The sequence below is a fragment of the Entelurus aequoreus genome, linkage group LG23 (assembly GCF_033978785.1).
Source record: "Entelurus aequoreus isolate RoL-2023_Sb linkage group LG23, RoL_Eaeq_v1.1, whole genome shotgun sequence".
Classification (NCBI taxonomy): Eukaryota; Metazoa; Chordata; class Actinopteri; order Syngnathiformes; family Syngnathidae; genus Entelurus; species Entelurus aequoreus.
In genome coordinates this window covers 9,445,160-9,467,494 of record NC_084753.1, presented here as the reverse complement: position 1 = coordinate 9,467,494, position 22,335 = coordinate 9,445,160, and the positions used below count along the sequence as shown (strand labels likewise).

The 22,335-nt window shown below is 41.3% G+C and overlaps 1 protein-coding gene across 1 annotated transcript; it reads right to left on the bottom strand.

The window, feature by feature from the left end:
- Positions 1–1,056: 1,056 nt before the first annotated feature.
- On the bottom strand, positions 1,057–20,423 carry ccn6 (cellular communication network factor 6). Its single transcript, XM_062033845.1, has 7 exons — positions 19,704–20,423; positions 19,457–19,627; positions 15,904–16,029; positions 13,383–13,536; positions 3,923–4,132; positions 1,451–1,644; positions 1,057–1,384 (listed from the first exon to the last, which is right to left on the bottom strand). Exons 2-7 carry the CDS (start codon positions 19,502–19,504, stop codon positions 1,100–1,102), a joined length of 1,017 nt encoding a protein of 338 aa, XP_061889829.1. The 5' UTR covers positions 19,505–19,627; positions 19,704–20,423; the 3' UTR covers positions 1,057–1,099.
- Positions 20,424–22,335: the final 1,912 nt, after the last annotated feature.

Here is a 22,335-nt window from a genome sequence, read left to right as displayed (position 1 = left end):
ATATATATATATATATATACAGTTGTGCTCCTAAGTTGACATGGGAGAATGTATGATTTGTTGGCCATTCTTCAGAGAATATGAATGATAACACAACAACCTTCCTTCCACTCATGCTTAATGGTTGTGTGAAGCTATTTATTGGCAAACAACTGTTTACTCTTTTTAAATCAAAATGACAAAAGAAAGTACCCAAATGACCCTGATCAAAAGTGGACATCTCCCAGTGACTTTGATGTGATAACAAGCACACAAGTTGACACAACCAGGTTTGAATGACTAATCAAGGTTTCAATCCTCACCTGTGACATGTTAGTTTGTAATGAATGTGTGTGTATAAAAGCTCAGTGACTTTCTGACACACCATTGCATCTTTCATCCAGTGCTGCACACATGCTTCTGGATTCTGAGTCATGGGGAAGGCAAAAGAATTGTCAAATTATCTGCGAGAAAAGGTAATAGAAGTGCATAAAACAGGAAAGGGGTATAAAAAGATATCCAAGGGATTGAGAATGGCAATCAGCAGTGTTCAAACGCTGATTAAGAAGTGGGAAATGAGAGATTCAGGTAGACCAGCAAACATTTCAGCCACAACTGCCAGGAAAATTGTTCAAGATGCAAAGAAAAATCCACAAATAACTTCAGCTGAAATACAGGACTCTCTGGAAAATGGTGGTGTGGCTGTTTCAAGATGCATTTGAAGAAAAATGGGCTGCATGGTCGAGTGGCCAGAAGAAAGCCATCACTCCAAATGACTTTGTTCCAGAAGTTTTGAGGCTTGTCTCTGTGCTGTTTGGCGAAATGTAAGCGGGATACTTGGTGACATTTGCGCAGAAATGGCTTTCTTCTGGCCACTCCACCATGCAGCCCATTTTTCTTCAAGTGCCTCCTTATTGTGCATCTTCAAACAGCCACACCACCATTTCTCAGAGAGTCCTGTATTTCAGCTGAACTTATTTGTGGATTTGTCTTTGCATCTCCAACAATTGTCCTGGCACTTGTGGCTGACATCTTTGCTGGTCTACCTGAATCCCTCATTTACCACTTCTTAGTCAGCGTTTGAACAATGGCATGACGTGATGATGAGGTGAGGTGAAGGTCAGATGAGATGCAGGTGAGAAAACATGTCCCCTGACTGAGCACAAGTCTTGAGACACACACAGGAAGTGATCCACTGCATCTTCCACTCCACCCGAGTGCCACCTGAGCAGGTGAAGGTGACCTTGATGATGCGAGACTTGTTGGGTGAGCAGCATCGGTGCAGGTGTGTGCAGGTGCCACAGTAGGTAGGTGTGAACTTCCTGGTGCTGGTGCAGCCTGACAGTCTCAACACTTCTGCTCTTGTGGCCTGGAACTGAGCCTGGCATCTCTTACCTTTTGCCACCTGTGTGCCACAATACACTCTTACTTCACTTCTACTCCCACAGGAGACTTTTATTTTGCTAAGCACCTTAGTGCCGCTCCTGGTGTTCTTCCTGCACGGGCGCAGCTGACACAGGCGCCGCTCTTTGGTCATCTCACATTTGCGGTTGTCGTTGGTGACGCGCACAGAGATGCCCAGACCACAGGACTTGGAGCAGGGGCTCCAGATGGTGGTCTGGATCAGGCAGTTCTTCTTCCAGGCCACGTTAGGATCCCTGTAAGCTTCAGTCACAATTACACAACATCTTATTTGGGACTCATCTAAATAACAATGGAATAAAGTTACAAAAAATAAAAATGACAGTATTTTCTGGACTATAAAGGGTTCTGGTATATAAGCCACGCCCACTACCTTTTAAGGAGAACAATTTGTTCCATACATTACCCGCACCTGACTATAAGCTGCAGAAATATACCTTCATTGTTTACAAAGTGTCTGTAACAAGGCAGTAAAACGGCTGATCAGACAAAACAGAAGTCATGGTCATGGACCCACTAGCTGCGCAAGCTAGCTCTCTAATCAGCTAAACAGACTCAATAACTCCACGCTGACGTTTTGATGAATTTACTGAGGAATTTGTGAAACTGAAACAATACAAAAAGAATGTCAACGTACAAAAGCAGTGAAGTTGTCAGGTTGTGTAAAAGGTAAATAAAAAGAGAATACAACAAATCCTTTTCAACTTATATTCAATTGAATAGACTGCAAAGACAAGATATTTCATGTTCACACTGACAAACTTTGTTACTTTTGGCAAATATTAGCTCATTTGGAATTTGATGGCTGCAACATGTTTCAAAAAAGCTGGCACAAGTGGCAAAAAAGAGTGAGAAAGTTGAGGAATGCTCATCAAAGACTTATTTGGAACATCCCACAGGTGAACAGGCTAATTGGGAACAGGTGGGTGCCATGATTGGGTATAAAAGTAGCTTCCAGTCATTCACAAACAAGGACGGGGCGAGGGTCACCACTTTGTCAACAAATGCCTGAGCAAATTGTTGAAGAACAACATTTCTCAACAAGGAATTTAGGGATTTCACCATCTACGCTCCGTAATATCATCAAAAGGTTGAGAGAATGTGGAGAAATCACTGCAGGTAAGCCATGATATTACACACCTTGGATCCCTCAGGCGCTACTGCATCAAAAAGCCACATCGGTGTGTAAAGGATATCACCACATGGGCTCAGGAACACTTCAGAAAACCACTGTCAGTAACTACAGTTGGTCGCTACATCTGTAAGTGCAAGTTAAAACTCTACTATGCAAAGCCAAAGCCATTTATCAACAACACCCAGAAACGCTTCACTGGGCCCGAGCTCATCTAAGATGGACTGATGCAAAGTGGAAAAGGCAGCATGTGTGATGGTATGGGGGTGTATTAGTGGTCAAGACATGGGTAACTTACACATCTGTGAAGGCACCATTAATGCTGAAAGGTACATACAGCTTTTGGAGTAACATGTTGCCATCCAAGCAACATTACCATGGACGCCCCTGCTTATTTCAGCAAGACAATGCCAAGCCACGTGTTACATCAACGTGGCTTCATAGTAAAAGAGTGTGGGTACTAGACTGGCCTGCCTGTAGTCTAGACATTGAAAAAGTGTGGCAGCTAAAATATGAGAAGGGAGACTGTTGAACAACTTAAGCTGTACATCAAGCAAGAATGGGAAAGAATTCCACTTCAAAAATGTGTCTCCTCACTTCCCAAACCTTTACTGAGTGTTGTTAAAAGGAAAGGCCATGTAACACACTGGTAAAAATGCCTTTTTTGCAATGTGTTGCTGCCATTACATTCTAACTTCATGATTATTCACAAAGTTTGTCAGTGTGAACATGAAATATCTTGTCTTTGCAGTCTATTCAATTGAATATAAGTTGAAAAGGATTTGTTGTATTCTCTTTTTATTTACCTTTTACACAACCTGACAACTTCACTGCTTTTGCCTTTTGTAAGCTAATAACACACACTTGTAAATGTGTTAGCATATTAGCTAATGCTAACGACGCTAGCAGGTACAAATATGCATGAAAACACTCCTACACACACCACACATGGGACGCTTTAGTAAGTAAGAATGGTTTTAGTTATATTGTAAAACTTACAAATGTTGCTTGGAGGTATGAATGAAGAATCTATAGGAGTAGAAACGCTATGGACGGCTAGAAGACTAAACGGCACTGAGTTGGAGTCCAAAGCACTAAATGGAAGGACACTGTGCAAAGGATGGCACCATAGCACAAACAATAACACTTTTTTTTTTTTAAAGCAAAGAAAAATCCATCCATTTGCTGCACTGTTTTATAAGCCGCAGAGTTCAAAGTGTAGGAAAAAGGTTGTGGCTTATAGTTTGCAATTTACAGTAGTGCTTTTTTGACAGCAATGTGATGAGTCATTGACAAGTAGAGCAAAATAAGCCGTCTACATGAGCTCACACTGACTGCTACTGCTCTGGGTGCTGTTGACTATATTTGGAGGTCACCTGGAGCACACACCTGACATGTAGACAGTATCCTGGGCATGTTTCGCTGCTTTGTTTCCTATCAGCGGGGCGGGTCCCAGAAGAGCTGCAGGCTTCTGCAAGAATGCCGGAGTACATCCGATGGCTCCTGCGATGCACGTGCACTTGTACAGAGGACTGGGCTGGAACGCTTCTCCATTCTCATACTGGCCTCCATTCAGGTCACATCCAACCCCCATCAGGTCTACAACACAGACACATTCTCATCCAACCCCCATCAGGTCTACAACACAGACACATTCTCATACTGGCCTCATCAGGTCTACAACACATACACATTCTCATACTGGCCCCATCAGGTCTACAACACAGACACATTCTCATACTGGCCCCATCAGGTCTACAACACAGACACATTCTCATCCAACCCCCATCAGGTCTACAACACAGACACATTCTCATACTGGCCCCATCAGGTCTACAACACATACACATTCTCATACTGGCCCCATCAGGTCTACAACACAGACACATTCTCATACTGGCCCCATCAGGTCTACAACACATACACATTCTCATACTGGCCCCATCAGGTCTACAACACATACACATTCTCATACTGGCCCCATCAGGTCTACAACACAGACACATTCTCATCCAACCCCCATCAGGTCTACAACACAGACACATTCTCATACTGGCCCCATCAGGTCTACAACACAGACACATTCTCATACTGGCCCCATCAGGTCTACAACACATACACATTCTCATACTGGCCCCATCAGGTCTACAACACAGACACATTCTCATACTGGCCCCATCAGGTCTACAACACAGACACATTCTCATACTGGCCCCATCAGGTCTACAACACAGACACATTCTCATACTGGCCCCATCAGGTCTACAACACATACACATTCTCATACTGGCCCCATCAGGTCTACAACACAGACACATTCTCATACTGGCCCCATCAGGTCTACAACACAGACACATTCTCATACTGGCCCCATCAGGTCTACAACACAGACACATTCTCATACTGGCCTCATCAGGTCTACAACACATACACATTCTCATACTGGCCTCATCAGGTCTACAACACATACACATTCTCATACTGGCCCCATCAGGTCTACAACACAGACACATTCTCATACTGGCCTCATCAGGTCTACAACACAGACACATTCTCATACTGGCCTCATCAGGTCTACAACACAGACACATTCTCATACTGGCCTCATCAGGTCTACAACACAGACACATTCTCATACTGGCCCCATCAGGTCTACAACACAGACACATTCTCATACTGGCCTCATCAGGTCTACAACACAGACACATTCTCATACTGGCCTCATCAGGTCTACAACACAGACACATTCTCATACTGGCCCCATCAGGTCTACAACACAGACACATTCTCATACTGGCCTCATCAGGTCTACAACACAGACACATTCTCATACTGGCCTCATCAGGTCTACAACACAGACACATTCTCATCCAACCCCCATCAGGTCTACAACACAGACACATTCTCATACTGGCCTAATCAGGTCTACAACACAGACACATTCTCATACTGGCCCCATCAGGTCTACAACACAGACACATTCTCATACTGGCCCCATCAGGTCTACAACACAGACACATTCTCATACTGGCCCCATCAGGTCTACAACACAGACACATTCTCATACTGGCCCCATCAGGTCTACAACACAGACACATTCTCATACTGGCCTCATCAGGTCTACAACACATACACATTCTCATACTGGCCTCATCAGGTCTACAACACATACACATTCTCATACTGGCCTCATCAGGTCTACAACACATACACATTCTCATACTGGCCCCATCAGGTCTACAACACAGACACATTCTCATACTGGCCTCATCAGGTCTACAACACAGACACATTCTCATACTGGCCTCATCAGGTCTACAACACAGACACATTCTCATACTGGCCTCATCAGGTCTACAACACATACACATTCTCATACTGGCCTCATCAGGTCTACAACACATACACATTCTCATACTGGCCCCATCAGGTCTACAACACAGACACATTCTCATACTGGCCCCATCAGGTCTACAACACAGACACATTCTCATACTGGCCCCATCAGGTCTACAACACAGACACATTCTCATACTGGCCCCATCAGGTCTACAACACAGACACATTCTCATACTGGCCTCATCAGGTCTACAACACATACACATTCTCATACTGGCCTCATCAGGTCTACAACACAGACACATTCTCATCCAACCCCCATCAGGTCTACAACACAGACACATTCTCATACTGGCCTCATCAGGTCTACAACACATACACATTCTCATACTGGCCTCATCAGGTCTACAACACAGACACATTCTCATACTGGCCCCATCAGGTCTACAACACAGACACATTCTCATCCAACCCCCATCAGGTCTACAACACAGACACATTCTCATACTGGCCCCATCAGGTCTACAACACATACACATTCTCATACTGGCCCCATCAGGTCTACAACACAGACACATTCTCATACTGGCCTCATCAGGTCTACAACACAGACACATTCTCATACTGGCCTCATCAGGTCTACAACACAGACACATTCTCATACTGGCCTCATCAGGTCTACAACACAGACACATTCTCATACTGGCCTCATCAGGTCTACAACACAGACACATTCTCATACTGGCCCCATCAGGTCTACAACACAGACACATTCTCATACTGGCCTCATCAGGTCTACAACACAGACACATTCTCATACTGGCCTCATCAGGTCTACAACACAGACACATTCTCATCCAACCCCCATCAGGTCTACAACACAGACACATTCTCATACTGGCCTAATCAGGTCTACAACACAGACACATTCTCATACTGGCCCCATCAGGTCTACAACACAGACACATTCTCATACTGGCCCCATCAGGTCTACAACACAGACACATTCTCATACTGGCCCCATCAGGTCTACAACACAGACACATTCTCATACTGGCCCCATCAGGTCTACAACACAGACACATTCTCATACTGGCCTCATCAGGTCTACAACACATACACATTCTCATACTGGCCTCATCAGGTCTACAACACATACACATTCTCATACTGGCCTCATCAGGTCTACAACACATACACATTCTCATACTGGCCCCATCAGGTCTACAACACAGACACATTCTCATACTGGCCTCATCAGGTCTACAACACAGACACATTCTCATACTGGCCTCATCAGGTCTACAACACAGACACATTCTCATACTGGCCTCATCAGGTCTACAACACATACACATTCTCATACTGGCCTCATCAGGTCTACAACACATACACATTCTCATACTGGCCCCATCAGGTCTACAACACAGACACATTCTCATACTGGCCCCATCAGGTCTACAACACAGACACATTCTCATACTGGCCCCATCAGGTCTACAACACAGACACATTCTCATACTGGCCCCATCAGGTCTACAACACAGACACATTCTCATACTGGCCTCATCAGGTCTACAACACATACACATTCTCATACTGGCCTCATCAGGTCTACAACACAGACACATTCTCATCCAACCCCCATCAGGTCTACAACACAGACACATTCTCATACTGGCCTCATCAGGTCTACAACACATACACATTCTCATACTGGCCTCATCAGGTCTACAACACAGACACATTCTCATACTGGCCCCATCAGGTCTACAACACAGACACATTCTCATCCAACCCCCATCAGGTCTACAACACAGACACATTCTCATACTGGCCTCATCAGGTCTACAACACAGACACATTCTCATACTGGCCTCATCAGGTCTACAACACATACACATTCTCATACTGGCCCCATCAGGTCTACAACACAGACACATTCTCATACTGGCCTCATCAGGTCTACAACACAGACACATTCTCATACTGGCCTCATCAGGTCTACAACACAGACACATTCTCATACTGGCCTCATCAGGTCTACAACACAGACACATTCTCATACTGGCCCCATCAGGTCTACAACACAGACACATTCTCATACTGGCCTCATCAGGTCTACAACACAGACACATTCTCATCCAACCCCCATCAGGTCTACAACACAGACACATTCTCATACTGGCCTAATCAGGTCTACAACACATACACATTCTCATACTGGCCTCATCAGGTCTACAACACATACACATTCTCATACTGGCCTCATCAGGTCTACAACACAGACACATTCTCATCCAACCCCCATCAGGTCTACAACACAGACACATTCTCATACTGGCCTCATCAGGTCTACAACACAGACACATTCTCATACTGGCCTCATCAGGTCTACAACACAGACACATTCTCATCCAACCCCCATCAGGTCTACAACACAGACACATTCTCATACTGGCCTAATCAGGTCTACAACACATACACATTCTCATACTGGCCTCATCAGGTCTACAACACATACACATTCTCATACTGGCCTCATCAGGTCTACAACACAGACACATTCTCATACTGGCCTCATCAGGTCTACAACACATACACATTCTCATACTGGCCCCATCAGGTCTACAACACATACACATTCTCATACTGGCCCCATCAGGTCTACAACACAGACACATTCTCATACTGGCCCCATCAGGTCTACAACACAGACACATTCTCATACTGGCCTCATCAGGTCTACAACACATACACATTCTCATACTGGCCCCATCAGGTCTACAACACATACACATTCTCATACTGGCCCCATCAGGTCTACAACACAGACACATTCTCATACTGGCCCCATCAGGTCTACAACACAGACACATTCTCATACTGGCCCCATCAGGTCTACAACACAGACACATTCTCATACTGGCCTCATCAGGTCTACAACACATACACATTCTCATACTGGCCCCATCAGGTCTACAACACATACACATTCTCATACTGGCCCCATCAGGTCTACAACACAGACACATTCTCATACTGGCCTCATCAGGTCTACAACACAGACACATTCTCATACTGGCCCCATCAGGTCTACAACACATACACATTCTCATACTGGCCCCATCAGGTCTACAACACAGACACATTCTCATACTGGCCTCATCAGGTCTACAACACATCAAACCTTCATTTTAGCTCTCCTGCCCTCAATCACTGACTGAACACACACATACACTATATATGTGTATATATATACATGCAAACACATACATAAATGTGTATATAAATATATACATACATATACTGTACATATGTACATTTATACATGCGTGTATATCTGTTTATGTATATATATATATATATATATATATATATATATATATATATATATATATATATATATATATATATATATATATATATATATATATATATAGTATATATGTGCAATGTACAGCAACATGCTGGATGACAACCACCATCCAACCTGATAGAGGGAAAGATGAATGCAGCAATGTACAGAGACATCCTGGATGAAAAACCAACACTTCCCATCCAAGCTGATGGAGCTTGAGAGGTGCTGCAAAGAGGAAAGAGAGAAAGTGCCCAAAGATAGGTGTGCCAAGCTTATGGCATCGTATACAAAAAGACTTGAGGGTGTGATTGCTGCCAAAGGTGCACCAACTAAGTACTGAAGAAAGGGTTTGAATACTTATGTACATGTGATATTGGAGTGTTTAATGAAGGACTGTGCAGCAAAGTGTACATTTGTGTCAATAATGATGCTGAGTGTCAAAATGGCTGCAATGAAACATTGAAAGGTGAGTGAGGACTTACCCTACCAACATTATATGTGACAGTGTGTGTGCTACTATGCAGGTGTGACTATTACTTGTTGTAAGTACACCTCTGCATAACATTGTAGTAACACTGAAGGTCTCCCAGCATGGTTCCAGTGAAGCCACCTCATGTTTTTAAAAGTATGTCTCCTATCTATCTATCCATCTTCTTAACCTCCAACTGCTCTGCAGCTTTTATTCCACACATTTATTACATTTATCTATGACAATCTCTGTCTGTTTGCTTTTGTCTGCTTCAACAGCCACTGTAGTTAAATAAGAAGACTAAGTACTGATCCTGCCTCTTCTACTTATTACAGCTGGACTCTAGTGTTGTCCACATACCAATATTTTAGTACTGCTACCAACATGTATTTACATACTTTTATAAATAAAGGGACCACAACAAATGTCATTATTGTCTTTATGGTAACAACAAATGTTAGTGTACATGAAACTTGTGTTTATTATTGTCATTTAGTCCTTCAATAAAATGTTGAACTTGTCTTTTAGTAGTAAGTAAACACACAAAGACTCCTAATTAGTCTATGCAGTAACATATTGTGTCATTTATACACCTATTATTTTATACACATTATGAGGGACAAACTGTAGAAATGGAGTATTAATCTACTTGTTCATTTACTGTTAATATCTGCTTATTTTCTCTTTTAACATGTTCTATCTACACTTCTGTTCAAATGTAATAATCACTTATTCTTCTCTTCTTTGATACTTGACATTAGTTTTGGATGATACCACACATTTAGGTATGGATGTGATACCAAGTAGTTACAGGATCATACATTGCTCATATTCAAAGTCCTCATGTGTCCAGGGACATATTTACTGACTTTATAAACATTATATACATTTTTTTTTTTTTAAAGGAAAAAAGATTTTGTGACGATAAAAAATATGGATGTAATCATAGTAGTATCGACTAGATACGCTCCTGTACTTGGTATCATTACAGTGGATGTCAGGTGTAGATCCACTCATGGCATTTGTTTACATTGTGACGGTGGTGAGCTATTGTATCCTCCTACGCTGTGTAGTGAAGCATGTTTAGCTATTCCTCCTCCTCCAGTGATAATAATACTTGTAAGAAACGTACTTTATTTGTCACCATGGAGACCAGGATTAGTGATTTAGAAGTAGCTAAAACACTGTGGATGGATGTTAGCCATGTGTTAAAGCAGCTCTTCCTGAGGGTGTTTCAGTGTTATAACTTCAACTTTATCTTGACTTTTTACACCAACATTCTCCCTTTTCTGTCTACACACTGTGTCTGCTTGTAAGTACTCTGTGTGTGTGCGCTGCCCAACATGCTCCTCTGCTTTTCTGTCTACACACTGTGTCTGCTTGTAAGTACTCTGTGTGTGTGCGCTGCCCAACATGCTCCTCTGCTTTTCTGTCTACACACTGTGTCTGCTTGTAAGTACTCTGTGTGTGTGCGCTGCCCAACATGCTCCTCTGCTTTTCTGTCTACACACTGTGTCTGCTTGTAAGTACTCTGTGTGTGTGCGCTGCCCAACATGCTCCTCTGCTTTTCTGTCTACACACTGTGTCTGCTTGTAAGTACTCTGTGTGTGTGCACTGCCCAACATGCTCCTCTGCTTTTCTGTCTACACACTGTGTCTGCTTGTAAGTACTCTGTGTGTGTGCGCTGCCCAACATGCTCCTCTGCTCCTAAAAGCAGCAATGTCATGACGTGATGACAACGTGCTGTCATACTTGTTAAAAAAAAAAAGGGGGGGAGCGGTACTTTTTAGAGGTGGTATAGTACGGAATATGATTCTGGACATACAGATTATTGTAATGTTTCAAACCTTTGGGGTTGTTTGTTGCTGTGGATGTGCAGCACTCTTTTTTATACATTCTTTTCAAGCATGTGGCCTAAAACAAGGACATGTAGGACTAAAAGTTTACTAGAAGAAGGACATGTAGGACTGAAAGTTTCCTAGAAGAAGGACATGTAGGACTAAAAGTGTCCTAGAAGAAGGACATGTAGGACTAAAAGTTTCCTAGAAGAAGGACATGTAGGACTAAAAGTGTCCTAAAACAAAAACATGTAGGGCTAAAAGTGTGCTAGAAGAAGGACATGTAGGACTAAAAGTGTCCTAGTAAGGCTGAAAGTGTGCTAGAAGAAGGACATGTAGGGCTAAAAGTGTCCTAAAACAAGGACATGTAGGACTAAAAGTGTGCTAGAAGAAGGACATGTAGGACTAAAAGTGTCCTAGTAAGGCTGAAAGTGTGCTAGAAGAAGGACATGTAGGGATAAAAGTGTCCTAGTAAGGCTGAAAGTGTCCTAAAACAAGGACATGTAGGGCTAAAAGTGTCCTAGTAAGGCTGAAAGTGTGCTAGAAGAAGGACATGTAGGGATAAAAGTGTGCTAGAAGAAGGACATGTAGGACTAAAAGTGTCCTAGTAAGACCGAAAGTGTGCTAGAAGAAGGACATGTAGGGATAAAAGTGTCCTAGTAAGGCTGAAAGTGTCCTAAAACAAGGACATGTAGGGCTAAAAGTGTCCTAGTAAGGCTGAAAGTGTGCTAACACAAGGAGATGTAGGGCTAAAAGTGTGCTAGAAGAAGGAGATGTAGGACTAAAAGTGTCCTAAAACAAGGACATGTAGGACTAAAAGTGTGCTAGAAGAAGGAGATGTAGGACTAAAAGTGTGCTAGAAGAAGGAGATGTAGGGTTAAAAGTGTGCTAGAAGAAGGAGATGTAGGGTTAAAAGTGTGCTAGAAGAAGGAGATGTAGGACTAAAAGTGTGCTAGAAGAAGGAGATGTAGGACTAAAAGTGTGCTAGAAGTAGGAGATGTAGGACTAAAAGTGTGCCAGAAGAAGGAGATGTAGGACTAAAAGTGTGCTAGAAGAAGGAGATGTAGGACTAAAAGTGTGCTAGAAGAAGGAGATGTAGGACTAAAAGTGTGCTAGAAGAAGGATATGTAGGGTTAAAAGTGTGCTAGAAGAAGGAGATGTAGGACTAAAAGTGTGCTAGAAGAAGGAGATGTAGGACTAAAAGTGTGCTAGAAGAAGGAGATGTAGGACTAAAAGTGTGCCAGAAGAAGGAGATGTAGGACTAAAAGTGTGCCAGAAGAAGGAGATGTAGGACTAAAAGTGTGCTAGAAGAAGGAGATGTAGGACTAAAAGTGTGCTAGAAGAAGGAGATGTAGGACTAAAAGTGTGCTAGAAGAAGGAGATGTAGGACTAAAAGTGTGCCAGAAGAAGGAGATGTAGGACTAAAAGTGTGCTAGAAGAAGGAGATGTAGGACTAAAAGTGTGCTAGAAGAAGGAGATGTAGGACTAAAAGTGTGCTAGAAGAAGGAGATGTAGGACTAAAAGTGTGCTAGAAGAAGGAGATGTAGGACTAAAAGTGTGCTAGAAGAAGATGTAGGACTAAAAGTGTGCTAGAAGAAGGAGATGTAGGACTAAAAGTGTGCTAGAAGAAGGAGATGTAGGACTAAAAGTGTGCTAGAAGAAGGAGATGTAGGACTAAAAGTGTGCTAGAAGAAGAAGATGTAGGACTAAAAGTGTGCTAGAAGAAGAAGATGTAGGACTAAAAGTGTGCTAGAAGAAGGAGATGTAGGACTAAAAGTGTGCTAGAAGAAGGAGATGTAGGACTAAAAGTGTGCTAGAAGAAGGAGATGTAGTGAGACTCACAGGCACAGAGTCCAAGTTGAAAGGTGGGTGTGTCAGCAGAGAAGTCACAGTACATGCCCTTGTGAGGGTCACACACATCCCTCTCGTTGCACACATCTCCTATTTGTTTGGCACAACTCTTGCAGCAGCCACAGCCGTCCAGCACAGAACTCACCTGTGGAAACATTAGTGCACCAAACATCAACTCACCTGTGGAAACATTAGTGCACCAAACATGGATCTCAATATGTGTGTGTGTGTGTGTGTGTGTGTGTGTGTGTGTGTGTGTGTGTGTGTGTGTGTGTGTGTGTGTGTGTGTGTGTGTGTGTGTGTGTGTGTGTGTGTGTGTCTGTATTATGACTTGTCTGTGTGTAAAAATATATTTGTCTGTCCGTATTAAAAAAAAAGTCAAAGTAGCAATGATTGTCACACACACACTAGGTGTGGTGAAATTATTCTCTGCATTTGACTCATCACCCTTGCTCACCCCCTGGGAGGTGAGGGGAGCAGTGAGCAGCAGCGGAGGCCGTGCCCGGGAATCATTTTTGGTGATTTAACCCCCAATTCCAAGCCTTGATGCTGAGTGCCAAGCAGGGAGGTAATGCCTCCCATTTTTATAGTCTTTGGTATGACTCGGCCGACCTACCCATCTTTGCTCAGCGTGTGTGTAAAAAAAAAATCTGTCTGTCCGTATTATGATTTGTCTGTGTGTAAAAATATATTTGTCCGTATTTTGCTCAGCGCGTGTGTAAAAAAAAAATGTCTGTCTGTCCGTATTATGATTTATGTGTGTAAAAAAATAAAATATCTGTCTGTATTATGATTTGTCTGTGTGTAAAAAAAAAAGTCTGTCTGTCCGTATTATGATTTATGTGTGTGTAAAAAAAAAAGCTGTCTGTATAATGACTGGTCTGTGTGTAAAAAAAAAAATATTTGTCTGTCTGTATTATGATTTGTCTGTGTGTAAAAAAAAAAAAAATCTGTCCGTAATATGATTTGTGTGTAAAAAAATAAAATATCTGTCTGTATAATGACTTGTCTGTGTGTAAAAAAAAATATTTGTCTGTCTGTATTATGATTTGTCTGTGTGTAAAAAAAAACGTCTGTCCGTATTATGATTTGTCTGTGTGTAAAAATATATATATATGTCCGTATTATGATTTATGTGTGTAAAAAAATAAAATATCTGTCTGTATTATGATTTGTCTGTGTGTAAAAAAAAAAGTCTGTCTGTCCGTATTATGATTTATGTGTGTGTAAAAAAAAAAAGTCTGTCTGTCCGTATTATGATTTATCAATCAATCAATTATATTTTATATAGCGTTTTTCTCTAGTGACTCAAAGCGCTTTACATAGTGAAACCCAATATCTAAGTTACATTTAAAGCAGTGTGGGTGGCACTGGGAGCAGGTGGGTAAAGTATCTTGCCCAAGGACACAACGGCAGTGACTAGGATGGCGGAAGCGGGGATCGAACCTGCAACCCTCAAGTTGCTGGCACGGCCGCTCTACCAACCGAGCTATACCGCCCCAGATTTATGTGTGTGTGTAAAAAAAAGCTGTCTGTATAATGACTTGTCTGTGTGTAAAAAAAAAATATTTGTCTGTCTGTATTATGATTTGTCTGTGTGTAAAAAAAATGTCTGTCCGTATTATGATTTGTCTGTGTGTAAAAAAACAAACATCTGTCTGTATTATGATTTATGTGTGTAAAAAAATAAAATATCTGTCTGTATTATGATTTGTCTGTGTGTAAAAAAAAAAAAAGTCTATCTGTCCGTATTATAATTTATGTGTGTAAAAAAAAAAATCTGTCTGTATAATGACTTGTCTGTGTGTAAAAAAATATATTTGTCTGTCTGTATTATGACTTATCTGTGTGTGAAAAAAATATTTGTCTGTCTGTATTATGATTTGTCTGTGGGTAAAAAAAAATATCTGTCCGTATTATGATTTGTGTGTAAAAAAAATAAAATATCTGTCTGTATGATTTGTCTGTGTGTAAAAAAAAAAGTCTGTCTGTCCGTATTATGATTTATGTGTGTAAAAAAAAATATCTGTCTGTATAATGATTTGTCTGTGTGTAAAAAAAAAATATCTGTCTATATTATGATTTGTCTGTGTGTAAAAAATATATTTGTCTGTCTGTATTATGATTTGTCTGTGGGTAAGAAAAAAAAAAGTCAGTATTTTGCTCGGCGCGTGTGTAAAACATAAAAAAACCAAAGTGTGTGTGCGTATTTAGATGTGTGTGAAGCAGGAAGCCTCTTCTGCCGTGTAGGACTTGTCTGTACAGCCATTTGAACGCAGACAAGTCGTACACGGCAGCTTCACACACATCTAAATACGCACACACACACACACACACACCGTTTAAAGTACGGACAGATTTTTTTCCACACACAGACAAGTCAAAACACAGACGCATGACATAAAACACACACATGGATGTAGTTACACACACACACAAATGTTATTACACACGCACAGATTGAAATAGAGGTTTATAAATAATGTTGCTAGAATAAGAGTTGCAGACTCACCCCAGGCTGACACTGCGGGCGTTGGCCACACTTACAGGGCCAGTGACAGAACTGAAGCCTCTTAGCCGGACTCTTCGCCCCTCCTCGGGCCAGTCTCTGCCCATGGACCTCAACCCTGCTCACACCCTGAAGGAACATCATCTCTTAAATGCACACTTTCCTTCATGAACAGCAGGGGTCCAAACATTGGACTTGGGGGTCGCATTGATTGGAAAATTGGGCCGCAGCCCGAAAGCTAACTGCATGTAAAATAACAAACACACACACACACATATATATATATATATATCCATCCATTTTCTATCGCCTATCCCTATATATACATATACATATATATACATATACATATATACAGTACATATACACATATATACATAGACATGTTGGTCACAAAAAACATTCATGAAGTTTGCTTCTTTTATGAATTTATTATGTGTCTACTGAAAATGTTAAAACAGCAATGTTAATATTTGCTTACTTGGCAAGTTGACCTGCAATAAGGCACTTTTGGTAGCCATCCACAAGCTTCTGCTTGACCACTAAATTGCTGCAGTTCAGCTAAATGTGTTGACATGGACTTGTTTCTTCAGCATTGTCCACACCTTTAAGTCAGGCCATTCTAAAACCTTCATTCTAGCCTGATTTAGCCATTCCTTTACCACTTTTGAGGTGTGTTTGGGGTCATTGTCCTGTTGGAACACCCAACTGCGCCCAACCTCCGGGCTGATGATTTTAGCTTGTCCTGAACAATTTGGAGCTAATCCTCCTTTTTCATTGTCCCATTTAAAGCAGCAGTTCCATTGGCAGCAAAACAGGCCCAGAGCATAATACTACCACCACCATGCTTGACGGTAGGAATGCTGTTCCTTGGATTAAAGGCCTCACCTTTTCTCCTCCAAACATCTTTTGGACGAATTTGCTCACTGCAAGAGCTGCAGTGTCCTTCCATTTACTGCTTTCAACCGGAAGTAGAGTGTGGTTCAGATTTCTAGCTGTTCATAGCGTTTCTACTCATTTACAAGTTTCTGTTAGTATAATTACCGATTTTTTGCACTATAAGGTGCACTTAAAATCCTTTCATTTTCTCAAAACTCGACAGTGCGCCTTATAACCCGGTGCACCTAATGTACGCCATCATTCTGGTTGCGCTTACTGACCTCAAAGCTATTTTATCTGGGACATGGTGTAATGATAAGTGTGACCAGTAGATGGCAGTCACACATAATAGATACATGTAGACTGCAATATGATGGCAGTCACACACAAGAGATACGTGTAGACTGCAATATGATGGCAGTCACACATAAGAGATACGTGTAGACTGCAATATGATGGCAGTCACACATAAGAGATACGTGTAGACTGCAATATGATGGCAGTCACACACAAGAGATACGTGTAGACTGCATTATGATGGCAGTCACACATAAGAGATACGTGTGGACTGCAATATGATGGCAGTCACACATAAGAGATACGTGTAGACTGCAATATGATGGCAGTCACACACAAGAGATACGTGTAGACTGCATTATGATGGCAGTCACACATAAGAGATACATGTAGACTGCAATATGATGGCAGTCACACATAAGAGATACGTGTAGACTGCAATATGATGGCAGTCACACATAAGAGATACGTGTAGACTGCAATATGATGGCAGTCACACATAAGAGATACGTGTAGACTGCAATATGACGGCAGTCACACATAACAGATACGTGCAGACTGCAATTTGATGGCAGTCACACATAAGAGATACGTGTAGACTGCAATATGATGGCAGTCACACATAAGAGATACGTGTAGACTGCAATATGATGGCAGTCACACATAAGAGATACGTGTAGTCCGCAATATGATGGCAGTCACACATAAGAGATACGTGTAGACTGCAATATGATGGCAGTCACACATAAGAGATACGTGTAGACTGCAATATGATGGCAGTCACACATAAGAGATACGTGTAGACTGCAATATGACGGCAGTCACACATAAGAGATATGTGTAGACTGCAATTTGATGGCAGTCACACATAAGAGATACGTGTAGACTGCAATATGATGGCAGTCACACATAAGAGATACGTGTAGACTGCAATATGATGGCAGTCACACATAAGAGATACGTGTAGTCCGCAATATGATGGCAGTCACACATAAGAGATACGTGTAGACTGCAATATGATGGCAGTCACACATAAGAGATACGTGTAGACTGCAATATGATGGCAGTCACACATAAGAGATACGTGTAGACTGCAATATGATGGCAGTCACACATAAGAGATACGTGTAGACTGCAATATGATGGCAGTCACACATAAGAGATACGTGTAGACTGCAATATGATGGCAGTCACACATAAGAGATACATGTAGACTGCAATATGATGGCAGTCACACATAAGAGATACGTGTAGACTGCAATATGATGGCAGTCACACATAAGAGATACGTGTAGACTGCAATATGATGGCAGTCACACAAGAGATACGTGTAGACTGCAATATGATGGCAGTCACACATAAGAGATACGTGTAGACTGCAATATGATGGCAGTCACACATAAGAGATACGTGTAGACTGCAATAAGATGGCAGTCACACATAAGAGATACGTGTAGACTGCAATATGATGGCAGTCACACATAAGAGATACGTGTAGACTGCAATATGATGGCAGTCACACATAAGAGACACGTGTAGACCGCAATATGATGGCAGTCACACATAAGAGACACGTGTAGACCGCAATATGATGGCAGTCACACATAAGAGATACGTGTAGACTGCAATATGATGGCAGTCACACATAAGAGATACGTGTAGACTGCAATATGATGGCAGTCACACATAAGAGATACGTGTAGACTGCAATATGATGGCAGTCACACATAAGAGATACGTGTAGACTGCAATATGATGGCAGTCACACATAAGAGATACGTGTAGACTGCAATATGATGGCAGTCACACATAAGAGACACATGTAGACCGCAATATGACGGCAGTAAACACCAAAACTTTAAATATTCCTTAGAAAATATAGAACTTTACAGTGTGGTGAAAATGTTTTAGTAGGACTTTGAAAGCACAGTGCTTGTACAAACAATTAAGGCTTACATAGCAAACTGTCAAAGTTAATGATGAGTAAAAAGAGAAATGTAAGAAATGTTTAGAGATTACAATGTAGTGAATGTAAAAAGGTACCTGTAGAGTGATATGTAAAAAGGTACCTGTAGAGTGATATGTAAAAAGGTACCTGTAGAGTGATATGTTAAAAGGTACCTGTAGAGTGATATGTAAAAAGGTACCTGTAGAGTGATATGTAAAAAGGTACCTGTAGAGTGATATGTAAAAAGGTACCTGTAGAGTGATATGTAAAAAGGTACCTGTAGAGTGATATGTAAAAAGGTACCTGTAGAGTGATATGTAAAAAGGTACCTGTAGAGTGATATGTAAAAAGGTACCTGTAGAGTGAATGTAAAAAGGTACCTGTAGAGTGATATGTAAAAAGGTACCTGTAGAGTGATATGTAAAAAGGTACCTGTAGAGCGATGATGAGCAGGAGCACACGGCAGTGAAGAGCGATCATGTCCTGGCTAATTTAGCTAGTGATGTGCTGGAGGAGGACTGAAGGAAGTGAAGGAGTAGAGTGCAACATTTAAGGTGCAGGACGTGGACAAAGCATCCCTCTGTCTGCTGTGCCTCCACTTCTCTGCTCATAAGAGGAATATTCATGTTTCAAACTGCTGGAATGCTCAGAGCCCCGCCCACTTGTTTACTCTGCAAACCTCATTCCTGTGTGGCAACATCTCCAGCCGGCTTCACAACACCTCCAATACTGGACATACATTTCATCTTCTCACTTTAATTAATCATGCAGACAAAAACGAGTGAGTCAGATAGAAAGAAATATTAAAGAAAAGTTATTTCTGCCAGATTACTCTTTTGACTTACCCCTTGTACCTTTTTTGCCTCGGTGGCACACAAACTGTGCCAATTAAAAACAACTTTACTGTAAAACTTTCAACACAATACAGAATAAATAATCAACATGAGGTTGAAATGTGTATTTTTGATCAATTAAACCACAATAAAAAACATCAAGACATGATTAAAATGTGGATTTTTGCATTTTTCCCATCATGCATTGTAATGGATTGAAATGGGTGTAATTTTGTATTTTTATGGTGATTGGATGTATTTATGATATAATACACATTTCATTGAGCAGGTTGTGTTATGTGTGACCGTGTGTGTTGTTGCGCCATGACTAGGGAAGGTTGTTTGGATTGGGTCTAGAGATGTCGAAAAATGCTTTAAAATGTAATATCGGAAAATATCGGTATCGTTTTTTTTATTATCGGTATCGTTTTTTTTGTGTTTTTTTGAATTAAATCAACATAAAAAACACAAGATACATTTACAATTAGTGCACCAAGCCAAAAAACCTCCCTCCCCCATTTACACTTATTCACACAAAAGGCTTGTTTCTTTCTGTTATTAATATTCTGCTTCCTACATTATATATCAATATATATCAATACAGTCTGCAAGGGATACAGTCCGTAAGCACACATGATTGTGCGTGCTGCTGCTCCACTAATAGTACTAACCTTTAACACTTAATTTGACTCATTTCATTCATTACTAGTTTCTATGTAACTGTTTTTATATTGTTTTACTTTCTTTTTTATTCAAGAAAATGTTTTAAATGTATTTATCTTATTTTATTTTATAATTTTTTTTAAAAAGGACCTTATCTTCACCATACCTGGTTGTCCAAATTAGGCACAATAATGTGTTAATTCTACGACTGTATATATCGGTATCGGTTGATATCAGTATCGGTTGATATTGGTAACGGTAATTAAGAGTTGGACAATATCGGAATATCGGCAAAAAGCCATTATCGGACATCCCTAATTGGGTCATATAGGTAAATTGTGTGCCATTTGTCCTAGCCCCAAAAGCAGTGAAGTTGTCAGGTTGTGTAAAAGGTAAATAAAAAGAGAATACAACAAATCCTTTTCAACTTATATTCAATTGAATAGACTGCAAAGACAAGATATTTCATGTTCACACTGACAAACTTAATAATCATGAAGTTAGAATGTAATGGCAGCAACACATTGCAAAAAAGGCATGTTCACCAGTGTGTTACATGGCCTTTCCTTTGAACAACACTCAGTAAAGGTTTGGGAAGTGAGGAGACACATTTTTGAAGTGGAATTATTTCCCATTCTTGCTTGATGTACAGCTTAAGTTGTTCAACAGTCTCCCTTCTCATATTTTAGCTGCCACACATTTTCAATGTCTGGACTACAGGCAGGCCAGTCTAGTACCCACACTCTTTTACTATGAAGCCACGTTGATGTAACACCTGGCTTGGCATTGTCTTGCTGAAATAAGCAGGGGCGTCCATGGTAACATTGCTTGGATGGCAACATATGTTGCTCCAAAAGCTGTATGTACCTTTCAGCATTAATGATGCCTTCACAGATGTGTAAGTTACCCATGTCTTGGCCACTAATACACCCCCATACCATCACACATGCTGCCTTTTACACTTTCACCCTAGAACATGTCTTGACCACTAATACACCCCCATACCATCACACATGCTGCCTTTTACACTTTCACCCTAGAACATGGCTTGACCACTAATACACCCCCATACCATCACACATGCTGCCTTCTACACTTTCACCCTAGAACATGTCTTGACCACTAATACACCCCCATACCATCACACATGCTGCCTTTTACACTTTCACCCTAGAACATGTCTTGACCACTAATACACCCCCATACCATCACACATGCTGGCTTTTACACTTTCACCCTAGAACATGTCTTGACCACTAATACACCCCCATACCATCACACATGCTGCCTTTTACACTTTCACCCTAGAACAGTCCCCATGCTTCTTTTCCTCTTTGTTCTACAGTTCCCAAAAACAGTTTGAAATGTGGACTCGTCAGACCACAGAACACTTTCGTACTTTGCATCAGTCCATCTTAGATGAGCTCGGGCCCAGCCAAGCGTTTCTGGGTGTTGTTGATAAATGGCTTTGGCTTTGCATAGTAGAGTTTTAACTTGCACTTACAGATGTAGCGACCAACTGTAGTTACTGACAGTGGTTTTCTGAAGTGTTCCTGAGCCCATGTGGTGATATCCTTTACACACTGGTGTTGCTTTTTGATGCAGTAGCGCCTGAGGGATCCAAGGTGTGTAATATCATGGCTTACCTGCAGTGATTTCTCCACATTCTCTGAACCTTTTGATGATATTACGGAGCGTAGATGGTGAAATCCCTAAATTCCTTGTTGAGAAATGTTGTTGTTCAACAATTTGCTCAGGCATTTGTTGACAAAGTGGTGACCCTCGCCCCGTCCTTGTTTGTGAATGACTGAGCAT